This window comes from Peromyscus eremicus, unplaced genomic scaffold (genome assembly GCF_949786415.1).
Source record: "Peromyscus eremicus unplaced genomic scaffold, PerEre_H2_v1 PerEre#2#chr22_unloc_1, whole genome shotgun sequence".
NCBI lineage: Eukaryota > Metazoa > Chordata > Mammalia > Rodentia > Cricetidae > Peromyscus > Peromyscus eremicus.
The window spans coordinates 3,877,240-3,904,672 of record NW_026734286.1 but is presented as its reverse complement, the minus strand read 5'-3'; the positions used below and the strand labels follow the sequence as shown (position 1 = coordinate 3,904,672).

The following is a 27,433-nucleotide window of genomic DNA, read 5'->3' as shown; positions in this document are numbered from 1 at the left end:
TTGGGTGAGGCTCCCAAGACCTGCCCTGGGGCTAAAACCTGATCAAGATCTGGCTCCAAGAATGGAATGTCACTACCTATGTGAGACTAACCAACTGTTTCTTGTCTGTGGTACAGTGCTGATGCAAATTAAGAGTTATTCTTGTTATGGTATGTGCATGTATTTCTGTTCTTGTTTAAAATATTGTAACTTTACAATATATTCTAGACTACTGAGGGGAATTACAAGAAAGACTTTGGTAAGAGTTTCTGTTTTAAAAGAAAAGAAAAAGTGGAATTTGTCTAGAGTAAATGTCTGAGGGATCAAAGAAACGGACTGAGGGTACATGGAAGGTTGTAGAAAGTCAGAGGGGATGCGATGTAAACTGTTTGTTTTGGTTTCTTATACCTGCAAATACTGAATTTAAAAGTTAATTCTTGTTGGTTTTCATCTTAAGAATGGCTAATGATTCTGCAAACTGCTTATGTGTGTGACTTGAAAATGTAAGCAAGCTTTAACTGTACGTATGTATGTGTATAACTTGGATCCAACTGTGTGTATGTGTGTGTGTGTGCAAGTAACTATTGTTTAGAAAAACGAGCTCTAAACAGCAACCACATGGCTTCCTCCATCTTGGCTGGTAACCTCATGGGCAGCCATGTGGCTGACAGTCATCTTTTACTAAGGTTATAAAGATTTACTCGGGTTAACACCTAAGTACTTATGTCTTTACCAAGTGTTCAACAGCAAGTTTCTAGAGAATTTAAATAGATGACAACGTATGTTTAATAAATAAGATACTTAATAAATATTAAAGCTGCACATCAATGCTTTTATACTCAGGAATATACCTTGCTCTGGCAGCTAAACTTTGTAACATAAAGGAATCATAGGAAACAGCTGAGGTTTGCAAATGTATGGCAGGACTAGAGTTCCAAAAAGAGTCTAGTTGCCATGGTGGACCTTAGCAGTTTTAAAATATGCTAGTGCCAGGTGATGATCACCAGAAGCACCAGCCATAATAAAATGGAGCAGGCAGGCTATGTATGTGCTGCCAAAGGTAGGGTCAAAGAAATCATCCAAGCCTCTAAGTAAAAGAACCAAAAGGATTATAAATAAATCCCAGATATTGAACTTTGGGATTGTTTGCACTTTGGAGTTTGGTTTTACTTTATACAGATTATGATGGTGCCATGTTTTCTCCCCCTTAAAGTAAAAAAGAAGATACTTTATTGTTGATATTACAGAAGACATTTGAGAGATCTTAATCTTTTAAGAACAGTTTTTATAGTTAAAAACCAATGGCTTAAAAAAAATGTTTCTCCTTAACCAAGGTACGTTCAGGCTTAAGAATGTTGTATATTGATATTTTGTTTTAGTTTCTTTACTGAACCTGTATTTGATGCTAGATGAGCTTCAACTTAAAAGCATTGTTTTTAGGCTACTTATTGTAGGCTGTTAGAGAACATAAATAGTCAGTCATAAGTAATAAAGTTTTTTTAATTGTAGTCAGGGTAAGTAAGTACTGATGTAATATTACAGGGATAAGTTTACTCATTTACTCAGTCCCTTGCATATGTTTTCAGGGTTGAGCTTGAAACAAGTAATTAGAAACAAAGTTTGTCTATTCAGATATACCTGGATAGCCCTCATACTTCAGAAATCTGCAGAATATGGCATTTAAATGTTGATCTAAAAGCTTATTATATCAGACAGGCTTCCAGATCCTAGCAGTGACCCAAGGTCTCTGAAGAAGATTCTGTACTAGGCACCACAACGTCTCTGCCTGAAATATGACAACGCTGACCACAGGGCAAGATGCCCCAATGCAACGCCTGCCGCCAGGACCCAGCCCAGACTGTGGACAAGCAGTAGGACACTGGAATTAATTGCACCTTTTTGCCTGGTCAAGGTCAGTCTTCTGTGTCCCTATTCCACAGGAAAAATACTCTGCCTTATGGGCCTTATGGCGGAAGAAGATTGATGCTGTTCTGACTGGTGCCTCCAATGTTATGGAGAGCTGGGTAGGGATTGGTCCCTGTAATTTATAGGATTGGAAGCTTCTTGGTCTGCACTCAGATATAGTTTATCCTTCTCAGATTTCTGATAGTACTGATGGCTAGGCTAGCTCTAACTTTGTCAGCGTGGCAGCATCAGACATCAGATCCTTCTGCAAGGCTATAGCTAGCTTGTTAGCTCACTTTTAGGAAAATGTTCTAAGATATAAAAGTTTAAGTCATAAAGGTTCAGATGTGAGTCTAAAATGAGGTATGTTTCAGATTACTCTCCTGTTCTATGATTCAGAGCTTAACATTTAGGAGCCCTGATGAGCTGGTAGAACAATGACTACTTACTGTTCAGTCACAAGCTCAACATTTTGGATTTGTTTTAGATGTCATCTAAATATGTCTAAATGTAAACCTAAATGTGCTTCTCATCAGGCCAAAAATCTCTGTCCGATTTATACCTGGCTTTCTGGACAGAAGAAAAATGCACAAGCTTTTAACCCAAATCTGTAGTTCTTGTTGGGACTCAAAGGTATGAGTCCACTTCTGCTGTTTTACAGACCCATTATCTGCTCTGTCTACAATATGGATTTCAGTACAGATTGGTAATACTAATGTATCTAACTTTCATGCCATTTTGTAAGTAGGCCTCAAAAGATCAAAAGAGTCATAAAAACCTAGACCTACTTTGCAGAGGTCAAAAGGATCCCAGATAAGTATTCCTAAAGATGGTATTTTTCCTCTCTCCTGGTCTTGGGACTACTGCTTTTCCCATTACTAAGGGTATGGACCTAAGGGTTCCAAATAAGTTCATAAATTTTAACTTCTGTTCCTAGTTTAAATTTGTCTCAACAGATTTCCACTTGGCTGGCAGACACCTCCAAGTTTTAGTCGCTGACTCCACTGCTCCAGACGACTATGAGCTCTGGACTTGCTAAAAGCTGATGTGGACCAGCCCAGCTAACATGGTTCTTCCCTGTCCCTATGGGGTCAGGCAGCTACATGCTTCTGACAAATACCCCTTTTCCCAGTCTTTGACTAGCTTTTCAGCCTTTTGGGGGCCCCTGACAACGACGCCCTAATGCCAGCTCAAAGCAGTTTCAGAAGAGAATACGTCACCCATGTTCCCTGTTCAGAAAAGGCTGAAATGCTGGGTCAAAATGAAACTCCCTGGCATAGAGACAAGATGGCTAACTATTCATGGCCATTATTAGAGAGGGATATTTACGAGCTAACTGTCCAAAACCCATGATTGGTTTCCATTAGGCACATGAGAAGGGGGAAATGTGAGACCAAAATGAGCCATCTTAGAAATAAGACCAAAATGCTTTCACCCTAAAATTAAGGCCTAAGATTTTTCCTTTTGGGAATAGGCCATTAGTTACTGAAACCAGTCAGTTCAGATTCCAGAAACCAGGAAGTGTAAAAGTACAGAGTCACAAGATAGTCACGAGGTAATGCCTGCCAGACTATGGAATGTCCTCTCCCTGGTTTCCAGGGTAACTGACCATAAAAATGCCGAGGGCAGCCAATGAGAAATGGTGGTGGGCAACCACTCCCTTAGAAGTAATTTCTAGAAGCCCCTAGAAGCGAGCCAATCAGAATTGTACCTGTACTAGCACCCCTAAACGATGTAGCCTTGTGACTTTTCCCTTTAAAAGCTGAGCTTGCAGATAGGTGGGCACTTCCTCCAGCCTCCACTGTGTTGGATATATTGGACGAAGTCCCTGCCTAGGCTTGTATTGCTTTTGGATATCCAGATTAAACCATGCTTTTGCATTCTGGCATGCTCGTCTTTGGTGGTCTCTCTGGGGGTCACAATCTGGGCACAACACTAGTCGGCCACTTTTCTCCTCCCTGTCTTCCTAGTTGAGTCCTCTCCTTTGCTTTCCCCTTTCTCCTCCTTTTCCTCCTCCCTCCTCCTCTTTTTCTTTCTTTTCTTGTTCCTCTTTCACACTGTCTCTTGCCCGACATTGTCCTGGGTCCCATACCCTCCCTGACTGCCAGAAGCCTTCCTAGCCCCTGCCCCTGCCCACAGTCCTTGGTGTCTTTGTCTCTTTCCGGAGCCTTTGTAAAAATATCAGTTATGGCTATATAGACTGTTTAACACGCCATTCAGGTTCCATTTAAGAAAAAAGACTCTTCCTTGCCCTGCCTGGACCCTCACTGCTCAGCGTGCCTCCCAGTCCCCCCTCACCACATGCCTCCCCTCCTCCCGGCACTTCCCAGATTGAACCCAAGCCAGCTTCGGCTCTCTTCTTCCAGCTGGGCTCTGGATCCCTGGTTTGGGACCTGGAAACCCTAATTGGGGTTCATTCTTTGTTTCCTGTCTCTGCTGAGACCTTGGGCTGCTGGAAGACAGGCTAGCAGCTGATGGTCAGACTCTTCAGTCCCATAGCCTTCTCATATTGTACAGACAAATGGTGCCCGCCATCCTCACGGTCCATTGGACAGGAGTTTAGGAGATGATCAGGGACCATGCTGGCCAAATTCTGATCTTCCGCTTGTGGATTCCCAAGCTCACCCTTTTACTTAGTGTACTATGTCCTTGGAGGAGGAGGGGTGCTGGAAAACACAGAACTCGGAGTCACTCAGGCTCCACAAGGGAGGGTCCAAGTCCCAAGGTCCAGGAATCCACCCTATAAAGGCTTTCCTTGTTTCCTCTGCATTCCAGGCTAGCTCTGGAGCCTGCCAAATCCGGCCTTCTACAGCATCCTGCAGGTCAGGAGTCAGGCTCCCAGTAGGTTCCAGTCTAGGGTTGGGGAGGGTAGTGCCTAGGGCTGGGGCAGGGAGGAAGCCAGCTGTCCGGGCAATGTCTGAGATGACTGTTTCTGACTAACCGAACTCCCAGTTACTTTTGTGTAATTTTGGGAGGTCTGGATTCTGATCAGTCATCCCCTTTTCCTCCCTCCCTCTCTCCTCTCTGTGTTTCCCTCATCCCAGCCCTCTCCTCCCTCCCCTTCCTCCTCCTCCTCCTCTCTCTTTTTGCTGTCTCTACCCCTGTGCTTCATCCCCACCCCACCCTGGTCTGCTCCCTGGCTTTACAGTCTCCTCCTCTGTTCAGTCTCTGGAGGCCCTTATCACTTTCTTTGGCTCAGGGACTCATGCTCTGTGCATCTTCCCAGCAGGATGTCACAGCTGAGCCTGGGACTGTGGCCTGAGGTGGCCTCCCCATGGCAGCTCCTGCTGCTGGTTGGGGCCCTCTGGCTCCTGGCCCGAATTCTGACCCAGATCTATGCTGCCTATGGGAACTACCGTCGCCTCCGTGGTTTCCCTCAGCCCCCCAAAAGGAACTGGCTTATGGGCCATGTGGGCATGGTAAGTGTGGCATCAGGATGGGTGGGGGTGTCAGAGTGGATGGTCTTTTGGGGGCCAGGAACGGGGCTCAGACTGATGGGGTGGGTTAGCTGCTGGTTTTGGGTATGCCTTCCCTTCTCACCTCCCTGTGCTCCCACCCCAGTCTGCTCTGGCATTTCCAACTCTCTTCCCCACACTGAAGGATACTGAGTTCTCAGGGTGGGAGACACAGAGTGAAGACCCCGACATTTCCTCAACGTCTGCTTGTTGGACTTGAGGCCTCCCGGGGACCGTGGCAGTTTCTTTGTGTGAGCCCATCTCTGTCCTACTGCTCTCTAGTATTGATCTTTGATCTCTGTCCCTAACTGCACACAGGCAGGGCACAGCTGGCTACAGCCAAGCTGCAGGCTGACTCCCCACCTCCCTTCCTGGGCCACTTCCTCCTTATCGTGCTCTTCTTCCTAAGATAGACCAGTGGGCCCTGTTGTGCTACCTGGATAAAAACTGTCCACCCACCCTCCCGTGGACCTTCCTTGACCCCACCCTTTACCCCACACTTTGGACTTTGACTCCCATCTGATCTCCCATTTAGGTGGCTTACTCCAGCTGCTTCACTTGCAAATGGCTCAGTGTGGGCTGTGTACAGAGGTTCCCGATGCTCTGAGGCTGGTGGGCATCTGGTGTTGGTGGGTGGGAGCTGCTATCCTAATGGAGACATAGAAGTCACTCCTGCCCTGCCCCGAACCCCAGGGACCTGTCTGCCAAGGCTAAAAGGTCCCTAGTGTGTGGCCCTTTGCCCTGGGGAGGAACTGGAGGTTGTATGGACCTGCCAGAACATTGATGGTCCTAGGTAGACAGCATGACTTGCCTACTGGGCCTGGAATGGACACTTGGGATTTGGACAAGAATAGAGAAGGTGGTGATTCCCTCTACCCCTGCAAAATCCAGACACTGATTCACTTCAGAGGCTGTCATTTCCAGAGCTGTTAGGAGGGACCTGCTGGTGCTCCTTGGACATTGTTTTAGGGTTTTCCAGAGGAAAGGGACCAATAACACATACATTTACCCCTCCCCCACCACCCCACACTCATACACTTTCTCAAATGCTCATGTATACACACACACACATACACATGCACACACATGCACTCACACACACACTCACACAGAGTCATATACCAATAGTGATAAGGACACATTCTAAGAAATTTATCCAGAATGATCAGACACACAAACCTACATGGGAAAGCTTAATGCACACTTAGGCTATGTGTTGCCAAATTGTTGTTCCTACTACATCAATGTATGTTCTGATGTAATATTATTTATATATATAAATGTATTTAAACAAAGAAAGAGCATAGTAAAATAATAGGTAGCAGTTCTCTGACTCCGTTACAACCTAAATGATCAAGGTCACCTGTGTAGTCTGTTTTTGACAAAAGCACATAGCTATGTATATATAGTCATGTATACATACACACATATATCTATACACATATATAGAATGGAGGAGAGGAGAGAGGGAGGGGTACATTATATTGTGTCATGGGAACTGGCTTATGTACTTAAAGAGACTGAAGGGGCCTTCGGTATACATTCTGCAAGGACTCTTGGTTGTGAGCAACTCTCAGAACAAAGGTGTGAGAATCCAGGGGTGTCTGAGGGCTCACATGTAAATGCTGCATTCCAGTGCCTAAAGGACCTGGACTTCTGATATCTGATGGTTGTCTCAGCTCTGGAAGTCAGAGCAAATTTTCACTTCCTCTATCTAGATCATCAGTGGGTTGAAGGGTGGGTGGGGCATCCTGACTCAGTCTACTGATGCAAATACTTGTTGTGGAATATTCCTTTATTGAATCGTTCATCTAATTATTCTTCATCAATTAAAAACTCGGGAGTCAGATATCAGGGTATCTGAATGATCAGATAAGCAGCAGAGAAGTGGCCAGTGACTGACTCTCTCTCTCTCTCTCTCTCTCTCTCTCTCTCTCTCTCTCTCTCTCCCTCTCTCCTTCCTCGGTCCAAAAAGGGCTGAGACTCTCTAGCAGCCCCATCCTACTACTTCCTGTGTATATCTGTCCTCACTTCTCCAAAACCTCTATCGTTAATTTTGATCAGCTAGTAGCTAGCTCAGTCCTCTAATTCAAAACAAACTTTATTGACAATCTCAGGAGCATCAGAATGCAATCAAAATATCACACATTTCTCCCCTTTTGTCTAAATAAAAGGGAAGGTTTTTAACTCTGACACAGAAAAAATTATATACAATAAGAACAATTATCAGGTAGGAATTATATTCACAATGTTCAGTCTATTTGCATTTGGTAAATTCAAAGAAAATACTCCATTATCTTTGAGTTCAAAGTCTTGTACCTAATTTATATTACCAACCCAAAACTATTTATTTATTTATTTGAAACCGCAAACATTTTCTTAGATAAACAATTTAAACTTTCATGTTTCTCAACCTTATATACTTTACACCTCTTTTGTTAGTTTCTTTTCTGAATTTCATAACAAGGAGAACTGTAAGACTATAACTAATTTAGTCTTCAACCCCATCAGAGTCTGAAAAAGGATATAATATTACCTGAGTAAACAGGAAGTGCAGAGCAAACAACTTCCAAAACTATAGGAATGACAGAAACATCTGGCTGCCTGGACAGTCACCCATGGTTCCTCTTCGATGTTGGGGCATCCATCTTCAGCCTACAGGCCTAGAGACTTTCCCGTGAAGCAGGAATTTTGAAGGACTGTCCTACCCTGTCTTGGCAAAGTTTGGCAGTCACCTTTTTTAGTGTCTTGCTTATCCAATTTGGACAGCATACTGTCAGCAGTTGAGGCAAGGGCAATTTCTTGCCTAGTGGCTAAATTTTGCCACAAAGAAAGCAAACTCCAAATGGAGGTTTTTTGATGCCCATCATCTTCTCTAAAGTAGTTGATGCTGTCAGGAGCATATGTGTCTCATTGTTACAAAAAGCCTTATGTTATTAAAACATCTTAAATGCCATATTATGTAAATCTCTGAAGTGTTTGAAGACCATCTGTCTATCTAAAATATATCTCTATTTGACCTTGAAAACATACCTAACATGACTACAAGTTAGATTGTTATAGATGACTAATTATTACCCTGCATTTCTTTATTATCCTAAATAGTTTGTAATAATAACTTTCAAGGACTAGACATTTACATTACATTGTTAAGTGAACTGCATAGATACAATACCTTAAACAAGAGTAGAAATGCATGCACAGTATGTTATAACAAAAATAACCTTAAATTTGTATCAATATACAAAAAACTTAAACAAAAGTGTAAACATATATATAGCATAACAAAATAACCTTAAATTTATATCAATATACAAAAATCCATATAAATGTAAAATATTTAAGACTAGTAGTTGCTTTTTTAGTTTAAAAGTAGATTCAGTAATCTACCCTTTTATCCTATTATTTCTATATCCCCCTTTTTTCTTTTCAGATGGAGATCCCTGAATCTAATCTCCTTTGTTCAGCTTTTTTCCTGACCATTACCAATAACAACTTCTAACCAACCACCCAAAATGATGACTAATATCCATAACCCACTGAATGACCAAAACCCACCCACCCACCTCTTGGGAATGTGGGTGTCATGTTCTCTAGATTGCTTCCTGCTATCTAGGGGGTGATGGTATTGCTAGTGTCCCAGAGAAAATTGAGAAAATGATCAAGTCCTGGGAGAGCTAGCTGCATCATTTGTTGCCTGTCTTTGTGTAGTGGGAAAGTCCTGGCTGGAGTAGTGCATGAGGTTGGATCATCTCAGCTAGCCACCTTGAAATTGTCCTGAGCAGTTTGTAGTCCAAAGTCGATATTTGGGTGGTGTTTGTCAGCTTAATGGTGTTACCACAATCCAAGTGGAATCATTGTGGTGGGGCCGCATCATCCTTTTGGAGGCTTCAAAGGTCATTGTTAGGAATGGTCATGGTTCACTGCAGAAAACTTAAACATATGCAGCAGATTTTGGAAAGCTTAAAGGACCACAATTTGTTAAGTACATCCAAGGTACACAACTTAATTCCTAGTTACCTGGTTCAGACTCAAGCCTGAAATCATGTACACAAAGATACATGAAGCCTTCTTTCTAGAATTAGTTAGTACTCTATATGACTATTAATATCACAACAGGAAATATATATATATATATATATTATATAAATTTTGAGATAATACTTTTACCTTAAGAAAAAGTTTTAAAGAGTCAAAATAAAAAATGAAAGGATTATGAAATTAGTGGCAATGAAATAGTCCCTTAATTTTAGTTTTCTTCTGTCCCATACCAAGTGGCTTTTCTGACATGAGACAGAAATTTTGGATTTTCCTTTAACAAGCATGCTTGGGTTTAGAGAAGGAGGGAGCCATGCTCCAACTTCAAAGCTAGCCTTAATTTTTAGTTGAACTGGGACTACAAAAAGACCATTTGCCTTATATATCTGTGGAAAACAGCAGAAACAAACATTTGGGAAGATTTATGAAATTTTTGTCCTGTTGGAAAGGTGCTATACCACTAGGCCAATTTATTCTTTTCCTTGGGACATTTTTCTCTGGATGATTCATGTTTTTTCTTCAGATGTCTCACTTGTCCAGTGGTCTTCAGATTCCTCAGTTGGATGCCTTCGTTCTTCTGGAAAGATAAAAACAAAATGCTGCCCTAGCCCTAACTTTGGGGAGTTTCCTTTTTGGCAGGTTATATCTGATCAAATGAAAAGCATTGGTTAGTCTTATAAGTTAGTTTAGATTGAATGGCCATCCTGTTTGATGAACTATCACCTCTTCTAATCAAGAGCTCTCTCCTATTCAAATCTAACCTTTATCAGTTTTGATGGTACCCATAGCTTTTCTTCTGTTGTGGAAACAAAAATAAAACCTCTTCTTCAATGTAACACATATCCCGGTTTCCAACCTGAGGTCAACATGTCTTTAAAGTATACAGGCTAATTTAATTCAGCAGTTTTTCTATTATTCAATTTCTCTCCACAGCTGTCATTCCATTCTCATTAACATTTAAAAAATTTAAAGTTAATAAAGCATTGTGCAATCTATCTCTGGAGGTTTTTATTGCCCCTTTCTGTTTATTAAGCATATCTTTTAAAGTGCAATTAGATCTTTCTATAACTGCTTGCCCTGTAGGACTGTGTGGTATACCTGTAATATGCTTTATATTGTAATGTGCAAAAAAACTGTTTCATTTTGCTAGAGACATATGCTGGAGCATTGTCAGTCTTAATTTGTACAGATATCCCCATGATGGCCATAACTTCTGATAATGTGTAATTACAGAATCAGCCTTCACAGAACTTAAAGCAGTTGCCCATTGAAATCCTGAATATGTATCTATGGTATGATATACATATTTTAATTTTCCAAACTCTGCAAAATGAAACATATCTATTTCCAAATTTTATTTTTTTGAGTACCCTTTGAGTTGCTTTCTGCGGGTAGTGGAGTTTGGTTATACAAAGAACAAATAGGATATTTCCTTGGCTTGTTGCCAAGTGGTGGAAAACAAATCCTTGCTATTAACATGGTGTTTCTTATGAAATTCTGAGGCTTCTGACACATTTCCTACCAATAGTTGATCAATTTTTTTTCATTACTCTGTGCTAGAGGGCCTGGCAGACCCATATAAGACCTGATATGTGTTATACACAAGGGATGATTTCTATTTCTGATTATTTCTTATAATCAAATAAATAACAAAGTTAATTCCAAATCATCTGGAATAAGCTCAGCAGTTTCAATATGTAAAACAACTCTTTCTGCATATTGAGAGTCAGTAACTATATTAAGAGGTTCTTGAATATCTAATAAGACCATGAGAATAGCATATAATTCTGACTTTTGAACAGAATCACGAGGGCTTTGAGCCACTTTATTTAAATTTCCTGACTTATAACCTGCTTTTCCTGATTTATTTGCATCAGTATAGAATGTAGGTGAGATTGGTGTTTCCCATACAATGTGAAGAAGAACAATTAGTTATCTTTATAAATAGAAGTCTCTTGCTTTTGGGATATTTACTGCTAACCTCTCCCAAAAAATTACTGCAAGCTCTTTGCCAATGTTCATTTTCTGTCCACAATGAGAAAATTTCAGCATTAGTAAAAGGAACCACAATCTCTGCTGGTTCCATTCCTGAATATTGATGAATTCTTAATTTTCTTTTCAGAGTCAATTCAGAAACCTTTTCTACATAGATCTTTAATTTTTTACTCTGTTTGTGTGATAGAAATATCCATTCTAAAATATTATCTTCTCTCTGCATAAGAATTCCTGTAGGAGCATGTGTAAAAGGGAAAATAATCAGAATACAATCAAACCTTGGATCCAAATGATCCACATGTGCATTCTGTAACATCTTTTCTATCAAAGCCAATTCTTTCCCAGCCTCAGCTGATAATTTTCTTGTACTACTTAAGCCCTTATCACCTTGTAAGATTTGAAATAAATTACTTAGTTCTTGAGATGTTAATCCAATTGTGGGCTGTAGCCAGTTAATATCTTCCCAGAAAATTTTGAAAATCACTAAGAGTTCATATTTGATTTCTTCTGATTTGTACTTTCTGTGGTTGAATTTTTGTAAACCCATCTTATATCCTAAGTAATTAATAGAATGCCCTCTTTGTATTTTTTTTTCAGGAGCAATTTATAATCTCCAACAAGTAAAATTTTTCTTTACTTCTTCAAACATTTTCTCTAAGGCATCTGAATCAGCTAGTAAGATATCATCCGTATAGTGGTAAATTATAGCATGAGGAAACTGTATGAATTATTTCCAAAGGCTATTGTACAAAATATTGACATAAGGCAGGGTTATTTAACATCTCTTGTGGAACACTTTTCTACTGATATATTTTAACAGGTTGGGAATTATTGTAAGTAGGTACTGTGAAGACAAATTTTTCTCTACCTTGTTCTTGGAAAGGTACAGTAAAAAAGCAGTCTTTTAAATCAATATAGACCATCCTTTAGTAAAAGAGAAAGTAAAAGAATTCCAGGCTGTAAAGAGCCCATTGACTGAATCACCTTATTACAAGCTCTTAGATCTGTTAACATTCTCCATTTTCTAGTTTTTTTTTTTTTTTAAATGACAAATATAGGAGAATTCCAAGGGCTGGTTGATTCTTCAATATGTTAAGTGTTTAGCTGCTCCTGTACCAATTGTTCTAATGCCTGTAGTTTTTCAGATGTCAAAGGCCATTGTTGCACCCAGACAGGTTTGTCAGTTAACCATTTTAAAGGTAGAGCTGTTGGTACCTTTGAAAGATCAGCAGCTGTTGTACCCTGTTTATGTGTAACGGGGATGGTCAGTGACTGTTCTTGATAATGCCTTTTAATATTTTTTTTTTCAGAAACATGTATTAGTTTATGGTTTGTTTCTGAGATTTGAGGAATGTTAATTTGGGTATTTCATTGCTGCAGCAAATCATGTCTCCTTAAATTCATTGCTATGTTAGCAACATATGGTTTTAATTTTCCTCTCTGTCCTTCTGACCCTATACATTCAACCCCCCTTCCCCTTTGTTTTACCTAAGGTAAAGTTCCAATCTCTAGAAGCTGAACATTTACCTCCAGAAGAGGCCAATTTGGATGCCAAGATTTTGATGCAATTATTGTTACACCTGTGTCTACCAAACCCTCAATTTCAATATCATTTATTTGTATTTTTAACTTTTGTCTTTGATCATTTACAGAAGTTTGTCAAAATACTTGTTTTATCATCTTTCTGAAAAGTTTGTTTCATCAAATAAAGCTATTCTGTCATCCAGAGCAGTATGGGTTTTCAGAACAGGCAGTAAGTCTTTTAATTGCTTTGTGGAGGAGTTTCCCTAATGTTAACAGAGAGTGATTGGACAAAATTTGACACAGGGGCCTGTGAGAGGCCCCCTAAAGCGTTTCCTGATGGCAAAGGGTTATCCTGTCTGTCCCTTGTTGATCTGCATTCATTAGTTCAATGTCGGCCTTTGCCAGACCTTCTGCATACTGCAGAAGGGAGGGCCTTCTGTTTGGACTATCTCCAGAAAAAAACATTGTTCCTAGGAAAGCTTTGCCTACAATCCCTTTTCAGATAACCTGGTTTACCACAATTAAAACATCTAACTTTTTGATTTTTCTTAAAATTTTTAGAAATCACTTCTCCTATCTAAGTATCATCATAAGCATGAGGTTCAATATCAGCTATATTTCTAATGAGTTCATCTATTGGTGCTGATCTTGCCTTTAAAGGCCTAATCACTCTTTTACATTCCGAGTTAGCATTTTCAAAAGCCAAAGATTCAATTAATATTCATCTAACTTCTGGATCTGATATCATTCTATTTACAGCTGAAATTAATCTTTGCAAAAAATCAGTGAAGACTTCTTTTGGGCCTTGTATAATTTTAATAAATGACTCAGTCCTCTTTCCTGATTCTTAAACCCTGTCTCAAGCATTCAAAGCTGGTATATGGCATAGAGCCAAGGTGTGACAATCAAGTGCAATCTGTCTTTGCTAATCAACATAGTGGCCTCACCAAGAAGCTGTTCTTGGGAAATTTCAACACCTCTAGCCCTATTTCATTGTTGTATAACCCTAGCTTCATCTCTCCATCATATTTTCCACTGTAACTGAGGTCCACCTTCCAATATGGCTGTAATGAAATCTTTCCAGTCTTATGAAATAATTCTATTCCGAGTGGTCCATGAATTTAATATCTGCTTCACAAAGGTGAATGCATACCATATGAAACTATTGCTTCCTTAAATCTCTTCAAATCTAACATTTCTATAGGATCTCAGTTAACTTTTGAATAGCCTTGGGGATGCCTATCATCTGGTGGTCATTTTTGAGTGGTAACTAGATAAATTAAGGTTGGTTTTTCTATAACCTTGGGCTGCTCCTCTTCAGTTTTATAGTGAAATGGTGCAGTAGGTTCTGCCCTAAACTCTTCTTGTTTGTGTGTGAATAGTTTTCTTAGTTTCATTAGCAGATTTTTCTAAGAATTGTATCTTATCAGTCAGTTTTTCATATTTGGCACCGATATCAAACAGCTTTTTTAGGGATAAAACATTAATTGACAAACTGATATTTATTATAATTGACATTATGTCAATCCCAGCTAAGGTGATTATCCCTTCATTTAATTGTTCCTTTTCCAAACCATTCATTGTGGAAACCATACAGAGACCTAACTCTCTGCATTGTTATACTGTTTCCCATTTTTAATGTGGAGAAAAAATTTTTAAAAATAATTCCCCACCTTAAGACTTCCCAGGTGTGTCACCAGATCTGCTGATGATGACAGTGAAGTGTGAGGCTGGAGGCTGGCTGTCACTGCATAGCGTGGCTGGACAGGGAACACAGGTGGTGCACAGCCTGGTGGAGGGCAGCTGCAGCTGCCCATGCATAACTGAGGGATGAGAGTGTGTGGTGGTCACAGCAGCAATGAAAGCCAGAGCTGGTGTCCGAGGCAGCTGATCTGGTGTGGAAGCAGCCCAAGGAGAGGGTTCAGGGGATGCCCACAAACCATGGGAAGAGGGAGCCAGCCACTCAAACAGTAGATACAGGGGAACACGTGGAAGAAGCATGTGTGGTGGGAAGTGAGGGCTCTGGGGCCACCCGAAGGCAGAGCCGGCCAGGGGTGTGAGGCTAACCATGGTGGTGCTTGGAGCCCAGGCACATATGGAGTTTGGGCAGGCAGCAGCTGGAGGGTGTTGTAAAGAAGCTGCAACAGGAAAATCCCAGATTCACTCCGAGTGCTTGGGGCAAGGGAGGAAATGTCAGCCCTGGTGGTGGCTCCAGCTGCTGCAAAGCCAGGGGTGAGCAGCTACCTCATGATTTCACTCCCCAGACACCAGATGAAGCAGCTATCTAATTATTCTTTATCAATAAAAACTCAGGAGTCAGATATCAGGGTAAGAACCTGAATGACCAGAGAAGTGGTGGAGAAGAGACCAGTGACCTCCTCTCTCTCTCTCATTCCTCGATCCAAAAATGGCCAAGACCCTCTCTGAGCCCTGTCCTGCTACTTCCTGTGTCTATCTGTCCTCAGTCCTCCAAAACCTCTGTAGTTAATTTTGGTCAGCTAGTAGCTAGCTCCACCCTCTGTTTCAAAACAATCTTTATCAACAGTCTCTGGAGCATCAGAATGCAATCAAAATATCACACAACACTTTACACTGTATGAAGATGCTTCCCTGTGATTGGTTTAATAAAAAGCTAAATGACCAATAGCTAGGCAGAAGGTACAGCAGGGACTTCTGGACAGAGAGAGCTCTGGGAAGGAGAAAGGCAAAGTCTCTAGTGGAGGCAGAGGGAACAGACATGCAGGAGGAGAGGTAAAAGCCACGAGTCATGTGGCAACATGTAGATGAATACAAATGGGTTAATTTAAATTATAAGAGTTAGTGGGACAAGCCAAGCTATAGGCTGATCTCTCTGTCTTTTTTTTTTTTTTTTTTTTTTTTTGTGAGCCCAAAGAAAAACCAGCCTACAAATACTTCTTCTGGAAACTTCTGGATCATAGATGTAGCCAGAAGTCACGTTGTATCAGCTTCCTGAGCGTCCCTTAGCTCAGCCAAGTTGATCCATCAAGTGAACTGGAGGTAACTGTTCTTCCTTGTTTTTCAGGTCCCTCAAACGGAGGAGGGCATGAAGAAAGTGGCTAAACTGGTAGAAACTTATCCCCAGGGCTTTTTGGCGTGGATGACCCCATTGGTCCCCATTATCAATCTGTGCCACCCCGACGTTGCCAAATCTGTCCTCAATGCCTCAGGTATCTATGCAAGCTGGTGGTGGTGTGGCTGTGGGGTGGGGGACCCCAAGGATTCTGGTCCCCATCCCCATGCTCCTGTGTGGCCCCTGCAGTAGCCCAGTCTCTCTTTTTGCTCTTCTCTCTCAGTGTATTCCCCTTCTCTCCATGGCATCACCAACTCCAATGCTACTCTCTCCCCCCAGTATCACATTGTTCCCACCTGGATCTTCAGGTTTGGGACATCCCTGGAGGTCCTTATCCCTGTCCTTAGCCTTGGAAACCCACACTCTGTCTAGTTTCCCTCGGAGCTGACTGGAGAAGTGCGGTCTCTACTAGAATGTGTTTAGAGGGCTCCTGAAGAAGAAGTTGTTCAAGCCTTTTGCAGGAATGTTGAAGGCGGGGTAGGTGGCTCAGTGGGCATTAGAAGCAGCTGGGGCCCAGACCTGGCATCAGCAGAGCCACCCCTAGGCCTGGAATAACGAGACTTATGGCTGGTGGAAGATCTAGGGTGCTGTTTCAGTGTCACTCAGTTCTGCTGGATTGATCTTTCTACCCCTTCTATTGGTTGGTCATTTTATATCCATTGCTGTCTTGCTCACAAATCTCTTCCAAGACCTCGCAGTGTATCATGATCTCCTTCTTCAGCCCTTTCCTTTCCCATTTTGGGAAGTTGCAGAGTCCCACAAAAAAACATGGCTCTGACACCTGCAAAGCAAGTTCCTGGCTGTCTCCGACTGCCAAATTCTTTTTCAGTTGTGAAACTCAATTTCATGTGGTCCAGAGACAGAGAGGAATCAGTTGACTGTAGAGACCATGGAGACTGATCTACAGGCACAGATGGATTCATCTCTCAAACCACATTGCCAGGAATCTGTTTTCTTTCAGAATTACCTTCCTCTGCACCACTGTTCGTTCAAGGCATATCTTTCTTCATAGTGAAATGAGTTCCAGAAGTTCAACACTATGGGAGAACTTGCCTTTCCCCCAGCATTCCCATGATTGACTTAATTATTCTGGCCTGATTCATAAGGCAAATTATTCATTTAGTTACTGCAACTCTGCCCAATCTGGACAGGAACAATCTTTCCAGTGCTATTGCTTGTGGAATACAAAGCAGTTGAATGGAGAACTCAGGCCGTTGATTTTTTCAGTCCCATGTATGCTATTGACTTATGAGAGATGATGGACAAATGTCTGTATCCTTCAGATTCAGGCTCTTTCTATGGAAGATGGGATAGAGGAGAACCCAGGCTAATATGGTGTTTTGGATTCAAGTTGAGAATGACTTTTTTTGTTGTGGTAACTGAGACTAGGATTGGTGTATAGCCAAGTTGTTGGGTGGAAACTCTGTCAGGGCTCAGCATGGAGCATGAAGAGGTGCTGGATAGAATTCCCAGAATTTCCTGCGGGTAGGTGGGGCTATGGCATGTGTTCATTTCAATCTTCCGCCCCATCTTTACTAAACTCTGCTCCAGTTCGACCCTGTTTGCCCACCTCTGAAACTCTTGTGCTCCTTCCGGCTGCTCATGTACCCTAAGAGCAGGAAGCCTGGGCCATGACAATTATGCCCCTGCCTCAGTCACACGTGGATGTCACCCAGTTTCCCTCTGGTCTTGTAGCTTGTCTGGAGCACAACTCTGTGATGTCTTCTGTGTAGCCACATCTGCTATAAGGTCCCATTTACTTGTACATGTGAGTCCTGTCTATATCTGGTATATGTTGTGCTGGGGACCCTATGATGGTCATGCCTTGGCTGAGCTGGTGACCTTGATATTTGAGGCATGTCAGGTGCTGCTTGAGGAGGCATTTGGATTGTTTATTTTCTCTTGTTTGTTACATCTGGCTTCTGCTTGGGATTTGCCTAAATTGTGGGACCCAGTGTCCCACTGAGAAGTGACAGGTCTTTTCTGAGTATTGTTTAGGGAAGGAATTTAAATAAGTCCAGGTGACACCAGTGGCCCAGTCTGGTCATATTTGGGCCACGTATGGCATGTTGATGGACTTTTTCGGAGACAGGATCCTGCTACCTTAGCCCAGACTGTTCTTAAACTCCTGATTCTCCTGCTGCAGCTTCTCTTTTACAGATTACAGCTGTTCACCTCTACAACAAACCAGTGAGATACCTTTCAAATCCTGTCAGAGGCCTGTCTCTGGGGTACACTGAGACCTGTCAGACTGTAGTGAAAGATTCAACAGATCCACCGAGTCTGGCATGAATTCTGGAGTGATGGCACCCATGCTGTGAAGTAGCCTTTTGTAAATAGTCAGTGATTGCTACTTGAGTTGCTCTTCCTGAAGGATTCCCAGCCTTTGCATGACTTAGCCTGAGACAAAACTGGCAAACCAGGAAGCCTTGTGTGGCTGAGAATTGCTTAGGTAATGGTTCCTTCAAACAACTCCTAGATCAGATAAGAGGTTTTGGTATGCAGAAATTGACTTGCTAAAGGTCCGTTTTGTGTAACAATAAAAAGGCTTTTGTGAAGTGAAAAGGCACTTGTCCCTCAGAGGCTGATTCCCCTGCTGCTGCTAACTCTCTTTCTTCAACTGATCCACTAACACAGAACACCAACAGTTAGACCATCTCTGGTCCATGTCATAGCATGTGGTGTCATGGCAGGGCAGAAATGTGTATTAAGGCTGGATCAGATCATGTTAGCTCTTGTGTGTTCCTGACAAGTTGTCCATGCCCATTTTAGGAGACGTAAGAGATTATTAGGGTGGTCAGAGGGGCAGTAGGTCTTTGTAAAAGTCTATAGAGTGTTGCTATTGACTCACGTATAGCAGACATGTTGGTCTGTGTAGAAGCCATGTGAAGGCATGCTGGGGCATGATGTACCATGTCAGGCTGTGTCTTCGCCCACTTGTTGTCTTGTCTGCTCCCCCCGCCCAGTTTGCTCCCTTTTACTGCTTACTCTGTTCTTAACTCCTTTCCAGCCATTCTGAGTTTGGAGGGGAACAGCAGACCCGTGGCTAGTAGACCCTATTCACTCCCACAATCTGCCCTCACCCACTCTATGTCCCCTGACTGTCCGTGTTCATGTCAGCTGCAGTTGCTCTCAAGGACGTGATATTCTACAGCTTTCTGAAACCCTGGCTGGGTGAGTATCTGCAGGTGAGGGGCAAGGGGCGCTGATGGAGGTCAGGACACTGTCCTCTCTCACTTCTTTGGTTGGTTGCCTTACCAGGAGATGGGCTCTTGGTGAGTGCTGGTGAAAAATGGAGCCACCACCGGCGCATGCTGACACCCGCCTTCCATTTCAACATCCTGAAGCCCTATGTGAAGATTTTCAATGACAGCACCAACATCATGCACGTGAGTCCCTGGAACCCAGGGCTACAATGTCTGCTCTCATCTAAAGTAACCATTTGTGTAGTTGCAACCAAGGATGGATAAGGAGGCTGGTTCTGTGGGGGTAGAGGTGGTTTGGGGTGGGAGAGCCAAGGACTAAAACCAAACATTGACCATGTCCCTCTCTCTGGCTAGGCAAAATGGCAGCGCTTGATCTCTGAGGGTAACACCCGCCTGAATATGTTTGAGCATGTCAGCCTGATGACCTTGGACAGTCTGCAGAAATGCGTCTTCAGCTTTGATAGCAACTGTCAGGAGTAAGTCCCTAACCTGGGCCATGGAAGCAAAGGAGAAAGAGCAAGGCAGAGTGGCTAGAGAGCCTTCTTGCAGGAAGTGGATCAGAACTGTCAGTGAAGCACCTGGGGGGAGCAGAGGGAGAGAGTGCTTGTTCCCTGAAGTAGGATTGTTTGCATAAGAATGTAGATCAGCAGAGCATATGGGGAGGCATTCTGGAAGTGAGGGAGTGAAGGCAGGGAGATTGACAGTGGCTTGTGTTTGGGTGGGAGCTCCACCTCAACCCCTGGCACCCTGGCATCCCTATACCCAAAGAGTCTGGAATGTTCTGGTAGGAGATCTACCTCAACTCCCCTCCTCCATCTCTTTCCCCAAACTCGCCCCTTCAAAACCCGCCAAACACAGTTCCTCCCCCAGAGAGGCTGAAGTCCACTCCCTGTGGGAGCCCGTTCTCGGGTTCCTCGTGGCTTTACCCAGCAGGTCCGCATAGAGGATGATTAGACCACGGGCCTAAGTGCAGGTGTCTGGGATGGTCTGCACTTGGCTGTGCTGGGGGAGGAGGTCTTTTGCTCCACCCCTTGGCGTCTCTATAAAAACCCTGGGGCAGAGACAGGTTCCAGGCCCTCTCGAGGCTATCCTTTATTTTCTATCTGTTTATCTCTGCGATATTCTCCGCAATAAATCCTTCTAATATTTCCTGCTGCTCGCACTCAAGAAAACTCTGGGGAACTGTGGGGGTGGTTGGGTAAACGCCCCACAACTCCCACAGGGTATTTAAGCTGCATCCCAGAAAACAGACACGTGGTTTTCCGGTCTCTCCTCCCTGTCTCCTCTCTGGGGGGCTGAAGAACCGCCTGGGAATGCTTTACCCATTAAACCGGGCCTTTTCTAATTCAGTCTGATTTGGTTTGATTTGGATTGCTGCGTTGGCGGAAAGGCTTATCGGGGTGCAAAAAAACGTATCAGTTTGACCATAAGGACAGTGAAAGGCAAAGCGATGACTCCTGAGGTTCCCAGGACAACTATGACGGTGCCTGAGGTCTTATTAGCCATATTTCTAGCAATGTGCCAAAGTACTTGAGACGAGAAAAGGCTTATTTTGGCTACTGGTGTACTGTCGTGCTGTGACAAACACTTTGACCAAAAACACCTTGGGGAGAAAATGGTTATCACATCTTACACTTCCGGGTCATGCTCCATCATTGAGGGAAGTCAGAGAAGGAACTCAAGCAGAAACCATGGAGGCATGCTGCTTCCCGGAAACTCGCAGATCTGTGCTTATCTAGCTTCCTTATACAGGCCAGGACTATCTTTCTAGAGATGGTGCTGCCCAGTGGGGTAGGCTCTCCTGCATCAATTAAAAATCAAGACAATCCCCCACAGACATGGCCTAGTGTTGTATATCACGTGTGGGTTCAAGTGGGTCTGAGAAAAGACAGAGGCACTCTGAGGATGAAGTTATAGCCTTTTCCGGTTGCAGAGGGATCAGCCTCGGGCAGATGGACTCACTTTGCTGAGCAAATGGCTTTTTTATTGTTATCCAATTTACACCTTTAACAAGTTAATTTCTGTATACCAAAACCTCTTATCTAAGTTCTCCAGGAGAACGATGCCAAATGCAAATTCTCAATTAAAAGACCCCTGGGTTTGCCAAGTTCTCCCCCAACCAAGTTTTGCACAGGCTTTGAACCTTTAGGAAACTGTGAGACAAGATTCACATGTTTCAAATGGAAGGTACCAGAGACAAAAGGCAGATTAAAGCTGAGTGCTAGCATTCTGGAATCAAACCAGCTGCAGAAATCTGCAGGAGCTCTGCCTACAGTCCAGGCAATTCTTCAGTCAAGGTCGTCCTGTCAGATGACTATGGGCTGTGTTGACAGTTAAGGCAAATAGGGCCACTGGGTCTAACGCTTTTGGGCCTGTGGAAAGGCAGTATGTCTCAGCTAGGAGCATATGAGAGAGGAAGCTGAAAACCTCATGGTATACAAAAAGTAAAGGGAGAAAATGGGGTGGGGGGGCAGACAGACAGAGAGGAGACCAGGGTGCCAATATCTCATTCATGACCATCCCCAACAGATTATCCCCCTGCCGAGACATCACGTTTTAAAGACTCTTAGCTCCAAATGCTCTCACAGTCAGGGTACCAGGATTATTTAATCCGTGGCCTTTGGGAGACAGTTCCAAATTGTAGTAGAGCTGATGTTGGAAATGATCAGAACTAGGCTGTCACTACCGGTTGTCCTACAGACTCTACGGATCAGTTGACACTCGATTCAGGGACATCACAGAGGGAGCTGAGTGTGAACCTGCTGAAAGAGAATGAAGTCTTTGGGAGTTGAACTGGGTCTTTGGGAGTTGAGCTGGGTGGGAGTTTCAAGAAAGAAGTGAGACAGTCTGGATCATGGGTGGTAGAGGAAGGAGAGGAGTCTGCTGTCTACACTACTTACTGTAGCATCTACAGAGGTGGAGTCAGCTCAGAGATGCAATGGAGTGGAGACTATGGAGAGAAGTCTCGGCCCCCACCATACTGCATCTATGTGGCCTTCTAGTTCATCTGTTCCAGATGGATTTAACCTCCTGGATGCTAGCTAGAGCTGGTCCTTGGGACTCACATATGTTAAATCCTTTCCTCCTCTATACCCAAATCCTGCAGGAAGCCTAGTGAATATATTGCCACCATCTTGGAGCTCAGTGCACTGGTATCTAGAAGGAACCAACAGCCCCTGCTACACATGGACATGCTGTACCATCTCACCCCAGATGGGATGCACTTCCGAAAGGCTTGCAGCATTGTGCATGAATTCACTGACGCTGTCATCCAGGAGCGGCGCCACACTCTCCCCAGTCAGGGTTTGGATGACTTCCTCAAAGACAAGGCCAAGTCCAAGACTTTGGACTTCATTGATGTGCTACTGCTGACCAAGGTGGGCTTCTCAAGAGATGGAATGGGTATTGATGCCACACGTCAGGTCTGATAACGTGGTGCTGTGGAGCCAGGGTATGTCCTTGTGGTTGGGGAGGACACATTAGGCATAGAGGGATTTAAGTGCAGAAGACAACTGTAGCTGGAGTTTTCTCCAGTCCTCCCTGGCCCAAGGTCAGGACAAATCTCTCTTATCCACCAGTCCTGAAGCTGCTTAGACCCAACCAAGTAAACACATAGAGACTTATATTGCTTACAAACTGTATGGCCACAGCAGGCTTCTTGTTATCTAGTTCTTATATCTTAAATTAACCCATATCTTTTAGTCTATAAGTTGCCATGCGGCTCGTGGCTTACCGGTACCTTACATGTTGGTACTCATGCCAGTGGCTGGCAGCGTCTTTCTCACTCAGCCTTCCACTTCCCAGAATTCTCCTCTCTGCTAGTCACACCTATACTTCCTGCCTGGCTACTGGCCAATCAGTGTTTTATTTATTAACCAATCAGAGCAACACATTTAACATACAGAACATCCCACAGCAGACAACCAAGTTTGAAACTTTGAAGAACCTGAAGCTTTTTCAAATTAATATATTATTGAGTGGCAGTTATATCTGTCCATATCTATGCTGACCAAATCCATGATCAGAACAGTCTCCTTAGTCATGGCAGTAGGCACAGGCAAAATGGGACTGTAGCAGTGATTTCCTGTTGTCTGCATCCCATTTTCCAGGCGATGTGTTTACCTGTACATGCAGCAGGGCTTATATAATCACAGGAAGAAGGACAGCAGGTTATAGCATCTTGTGGTTCACATAGAATAACAGGTACACCCGAGTCAAGTTGCCCTCAAGGAGGTAGAGAGGCCAAAGAGGCAGGAAAGGAGCAAGAGATACAGGGATGAGAGGAAGAGACTGATGGAGGGAGGGTAGGAGAGAGAGGAGACTATGTTCTGAGGTTAAACATGTTCTCTCCATGGCAAAGGAGAAGTCTGTACAGTGGCAAACCAATGACTCCACAGGACGTAAGAGTTCCTGGACCCAGCACATTAGACTGGGAGCAGAAGTCTTTGCAATAAGCCTTCACCTCTAACTTCTGAGGCAAATTGTCATGAATTCATCTTGTATGTCAGATCACTAGCCACTTTATAAAAAAAAAAAAAGTTTCCTCATCACACAGAAACATGGAAATATTTATTCAGGAGCAAATCAAGAGGTAGAGAGGCCACCATGAAGCCTGTGGGATGGGGACTTTATTGACGACGACTAAAAAATGTGGTGTAAGAATACTGTGAGATTTGGTGCATCCCTCTGAGCTGATGCAGTCTGAGCTCTTGCCTTGTCTCCAGGATGAAGATGGAAAGGAGCTGTCAGATGAGGACATCAGAGCAGAGGCTGACACCTTCATGTTTGAGGGTGAGGATCCCACCGTGGGACTAGAGCAGACACTCCATCCGGGGAGCATGTTGAGGGGGAGGGGTTCTACTCCTTCCTTCCACCACCCTTGTGGTTTATAACCATGTGTGTGCTATCCACCTGGCGATGCCGAAACAATACATAGACCCAGTCCTTCCTGTCTGTCCCTCAGGCCATGACACCACGGCCAGTGGGCTCTCCTGGACCCTGTACAACCTGGCGAGGCACCCGGAATACCAGGAGCGCTGCCGGCAGGAGGTGCGGGAGCTGCTGAGGGACCGAGAGCTTGAGGAGATTGACTGGTGAGCTCTGGTTTGTGGTCTCTTCTGTAGACCTTCTTCTCAGCTCTGCTTCCCATATGAGGAAGAGATGCTCTTTTTGTCAGTTATTCTAATTCTTCCATTATTGTTCAGTACACACAGGAGCTGAGTTCAGAGGGGGATACTCAGCCTGGCCAGCAAGGGAAGGGTTTTCGGCTTATGAGACAGAGAGATTTGTGTTGCTGAGGCAACAGTAACCACACATGCACGTGTCAGAGGAAGCACTCCTCCTACCCTTCTTCCCAGCAGCCTCTTTTGCTTCCCTGAGTGCTTGCTCTTTTCATGCACCTCAGCTCCTACTGCACCGCCAGGTCCAGGGATTCACAGGGGCACCTTGGTGGTGATCTATGTGCTGTCCAGTTCCCCTGGGTCATCCATTCGTCATTGTCCATTCGTTCAGTGAACCTTGTCAACTGTCTGCCCACCTCAGTTTTGCGTCCACCCCCATCTGGGCTCCAGAGGCCTGAGATGGGCTTAGGCCAGGAAGCTGACTGCCCGGAGCTCTCAAACGGGTGGGAGAGTGCTCATTCAGGACACTTTCCCAACTCTTCACTTTGTTAGATTTATATGTTTTATTTTATACATAATAGTGTATTTTCCTGCATGTATTTTATCGTGTTCACGTCTACATGTGTCTACAGAGGTAAGACGACAAGGTCAGATCCCTTGGAACTGCAGTTATGGATGGTTGTGAGCCACCATGTAGGTGCTGGGAACCAAACCTAGGTCCTCCAGAAGAGCAGCAGGTGCTCTTAACTGTTGAGCCATCCCTACAGCCTCCTCCCTCATGCCTCTGCTTTTCTAATTCTTACATATTTGATACTTTTGGGCACTGTATAAAATGGTTAAAAAGGACCAGAGTCAGCAGAGGATACACCAAGACCAAGTTCTTAGCGCAAAGGAGATTTATTTGCCCCAGAGGGACAAAGTCAGGGGATAGGAGACAAGGGAGAGAGGAGAAAAGGGGAACGGGAGAGGGGGAAGTGATATTTACCCTGGAGGGACAAAAGGCTGCCTCTGGATAGAGAGGAGACAGATGTGGTCTATAGGTGAATGGCAGTTTATAAAGGGAAAAGAGGAAGTCTGTGCTGGGATGAAGTGGTCTGTTTTGACTGGGTATGCTAATTAGGTGAGCCAAAGTTGGCTTTTGATTGCTGGACTTCAATACTTTGATAGCTGGACCTTGGTGGTCAGCCTCGGGCCAAATAAGGGAATAGACATTGGTGGCTATCTTTAGGGATGTAATCTATGGTTTAAGAAGAGGTGAGGGAAGGGAGCTGGGGGAGGGGGGAAAAGGCAAACCTATCAGCACCTTGTTTGCCTTGCTCTGGCCTGCTAGAGCCCTTCAGTGGTTGAGAAACCAGGTTTGCTGATCCACAGGGGCTGGCAGCTTCTGTTTTGCTGTTGGATAATTGTGTGGTGGTTCCTTAGGGATGACCTGGCCCAGCTGCCCTTCCTGACCATGTGCATCAAGGAGAGTCTGCGGCTGCATCCCCCAGTTACTGCCATCTCCCGCTGCTGCACCCAGGACATTTCCCTCCCAGATGGCAGGGTCATCCCTAAAGGTGCACATAGGACAGGGAAGGAGGGTCCTGGGTAGGCAGGCGGATCACCATGCAATAGAGTCTTGTCGGTACAATCCCTTCTTCTCCTTCAGGTGTTACCTGCATCATCAGCATCTTTGGGATTCATCACAACCCGTCTGTGTGGCCAGACCCCGAGGTGCTGCCTGTCTTAGTACTTATTCTCCTATATTATGGGTTGGTGGTCCTAGGGGAGGGAGCAGGGCTTTGACCCGGGAAATCAGATGTCACCTTCCCCCAGCACGTGCAGGACTCTCTTGGCTGTCCTGGGAGAATTCACTTATGCACCATGGTTTCGTGTCTTCTGTCAGGTCTATGATCCCTTCCGCTTTGACCTAGAGAACATCAAAGACAGATCTCCTCTGGCTTTTATTCCGTTCTCCGCGGGGCCCAGGTGAGGCCAGAGGGCGGAGTCTGGAGCTGAGGGTGAGAATGGGGGGCGAGGAGAGTTGGGATGGTCTGTTTTAAGTCTCTTTCCCATCCTCTGCTCAGGAGTAAAAAGGTCTGTAGAACCTGGGGTTGGAAGGTGAAGGGCGGGTAGCCCTGTGCTCAGAGCACTGTCCTAGCCCAAGTTGGGAGGGGAGGCTGAGCCAGGCAGGTTCCGTGGATGTGGATGCCCAAGAGGGGTCCTAGGTCCTACACCATCCCTCCTGTCTCTCATGCTGACCTGGCACAGAGGGAACCCGGTCAGGTTGTGTCGGACACTGTCTGTCTGGGTCCTGGCACAGTCAAGAATCTCTATCCTGTCCTCCCGCAGGAACTGCATAGGACAGACTTTCGCCATGAGCGAGATGAAGGTGGTGCTGGCGCTCACCCTGCTGCGCTTCCGCATCCTGCCCGACGACAAGGAGCCACGTCGGAAGCCGGAGCTGATCCTGCGCGCAGAGGGTGGGCTGTGGCTGCGGGTGGAGCCGCTGAGTGTGGGCACAAAGTGACCCCCTACACCTGACCTGGGACCACCCTACCCACCCACCCACTTCTGCGGATCCTAGAATAAACAGAGCTGTCGCCTGTTCGACTCACTGAAAGCCTACAGGAAACTCTAGGGATTCCAGACTTGGGAGAAGGAGGTCAACTGATGCCCAAGACCTCTGACTTCTTTGGCCAGGCCACAGACCCCTATGATGATGATGAATTCTCCTCCATCCAAGCTGTATTGTTCTCTGGGCAATAGGGAACCATGGGTTGGTGTGAGAGCAGGAGAGGGACCAGGATGAAGGGCAAGATTAAGGCTCTGATTCTCGGAGGCAAACCCTTAGCCACACTATATTTCCACCTTTGAACATCCATTTTAATCTCATATGCCTGTCTTCTCTTACCTTGGGATTCATCACTGTTTCAATGGTTTACTAATTTCTTGCTTATTAAGGCTAACAAGCCAGGCCTTTTTTGTTGCTACCTTTGAGAGGGTTCTCACTTTGTTTCACTGGGCAGTCTCAGACTACGGTGTTAAAGAAACCTTGCCTCTGCCTTCCCAACAGTTGTGGGACTACAACCCATTGGGCACTATACTGGGTAATCCTGGCTCTTCTGTAGTATGTCTGAT

At 44.3% G+C, this 27,433-nt stretch overlaps 1 protein-coding gene across 1 annotated transcript; it reads left to right on the top strand.

The window, feature by feature from the left end:
- The first annotated feature begins 5,111 nt into the window (after positions 1-5,111).
- LOC131900519 (leukotriene-B4 omega-hydroxylase 3-like) lies at positions 5,112-26,822 on the top strand. The gene is made up of 12 exons (XM_059251767.1): positions 5,112-5,303; positions 15,940-16,084; positions 19,108-19,161; positions 19,249-19,376; positions 19,548-19,669; positions 22,300-22,570; positions 23,918-23,984; positions 24,157-24,286; positions 25,736-25,869; positions 25,962-26,026; positions 26,199-26,281; positions 26,645-26,822. Exons 1-12 carry the CDS (start codon positions 5,115-5,117, stop codon positions 26,820-26,822), a joined length of 1,566 nt encoding a protein of 521 aa, XP_059107750.1. The 5' UTR covers positions 5,112-5,114.
- Positions 26,823-27,433: the final 611 nt, after the last annotated feature.

Coding starts and splice junctions, on each gene's coding strand:
- LOC131900519 (XM_059251767.1), top strand. CDS start 5,115: ATGTCACAGCTGAGCCTGGGACTGTGGCCTGAGGTGGCCTCCCCATGG. Junction 19,670..22,299: donor TTTGATAGCAACTGTCAGGA/GTAAGTCCCTAA, acceptor CAAATCCTGCAG/GAAGCCTAGTGAATATATTG. Junction 26,282..26,644: donor CCGTTCTCCGCGGGGCCCAG/GTGAGGCCAGAG, acceptor GTCCTCCCGCAG/GAACTGCATAGGACAGACTT.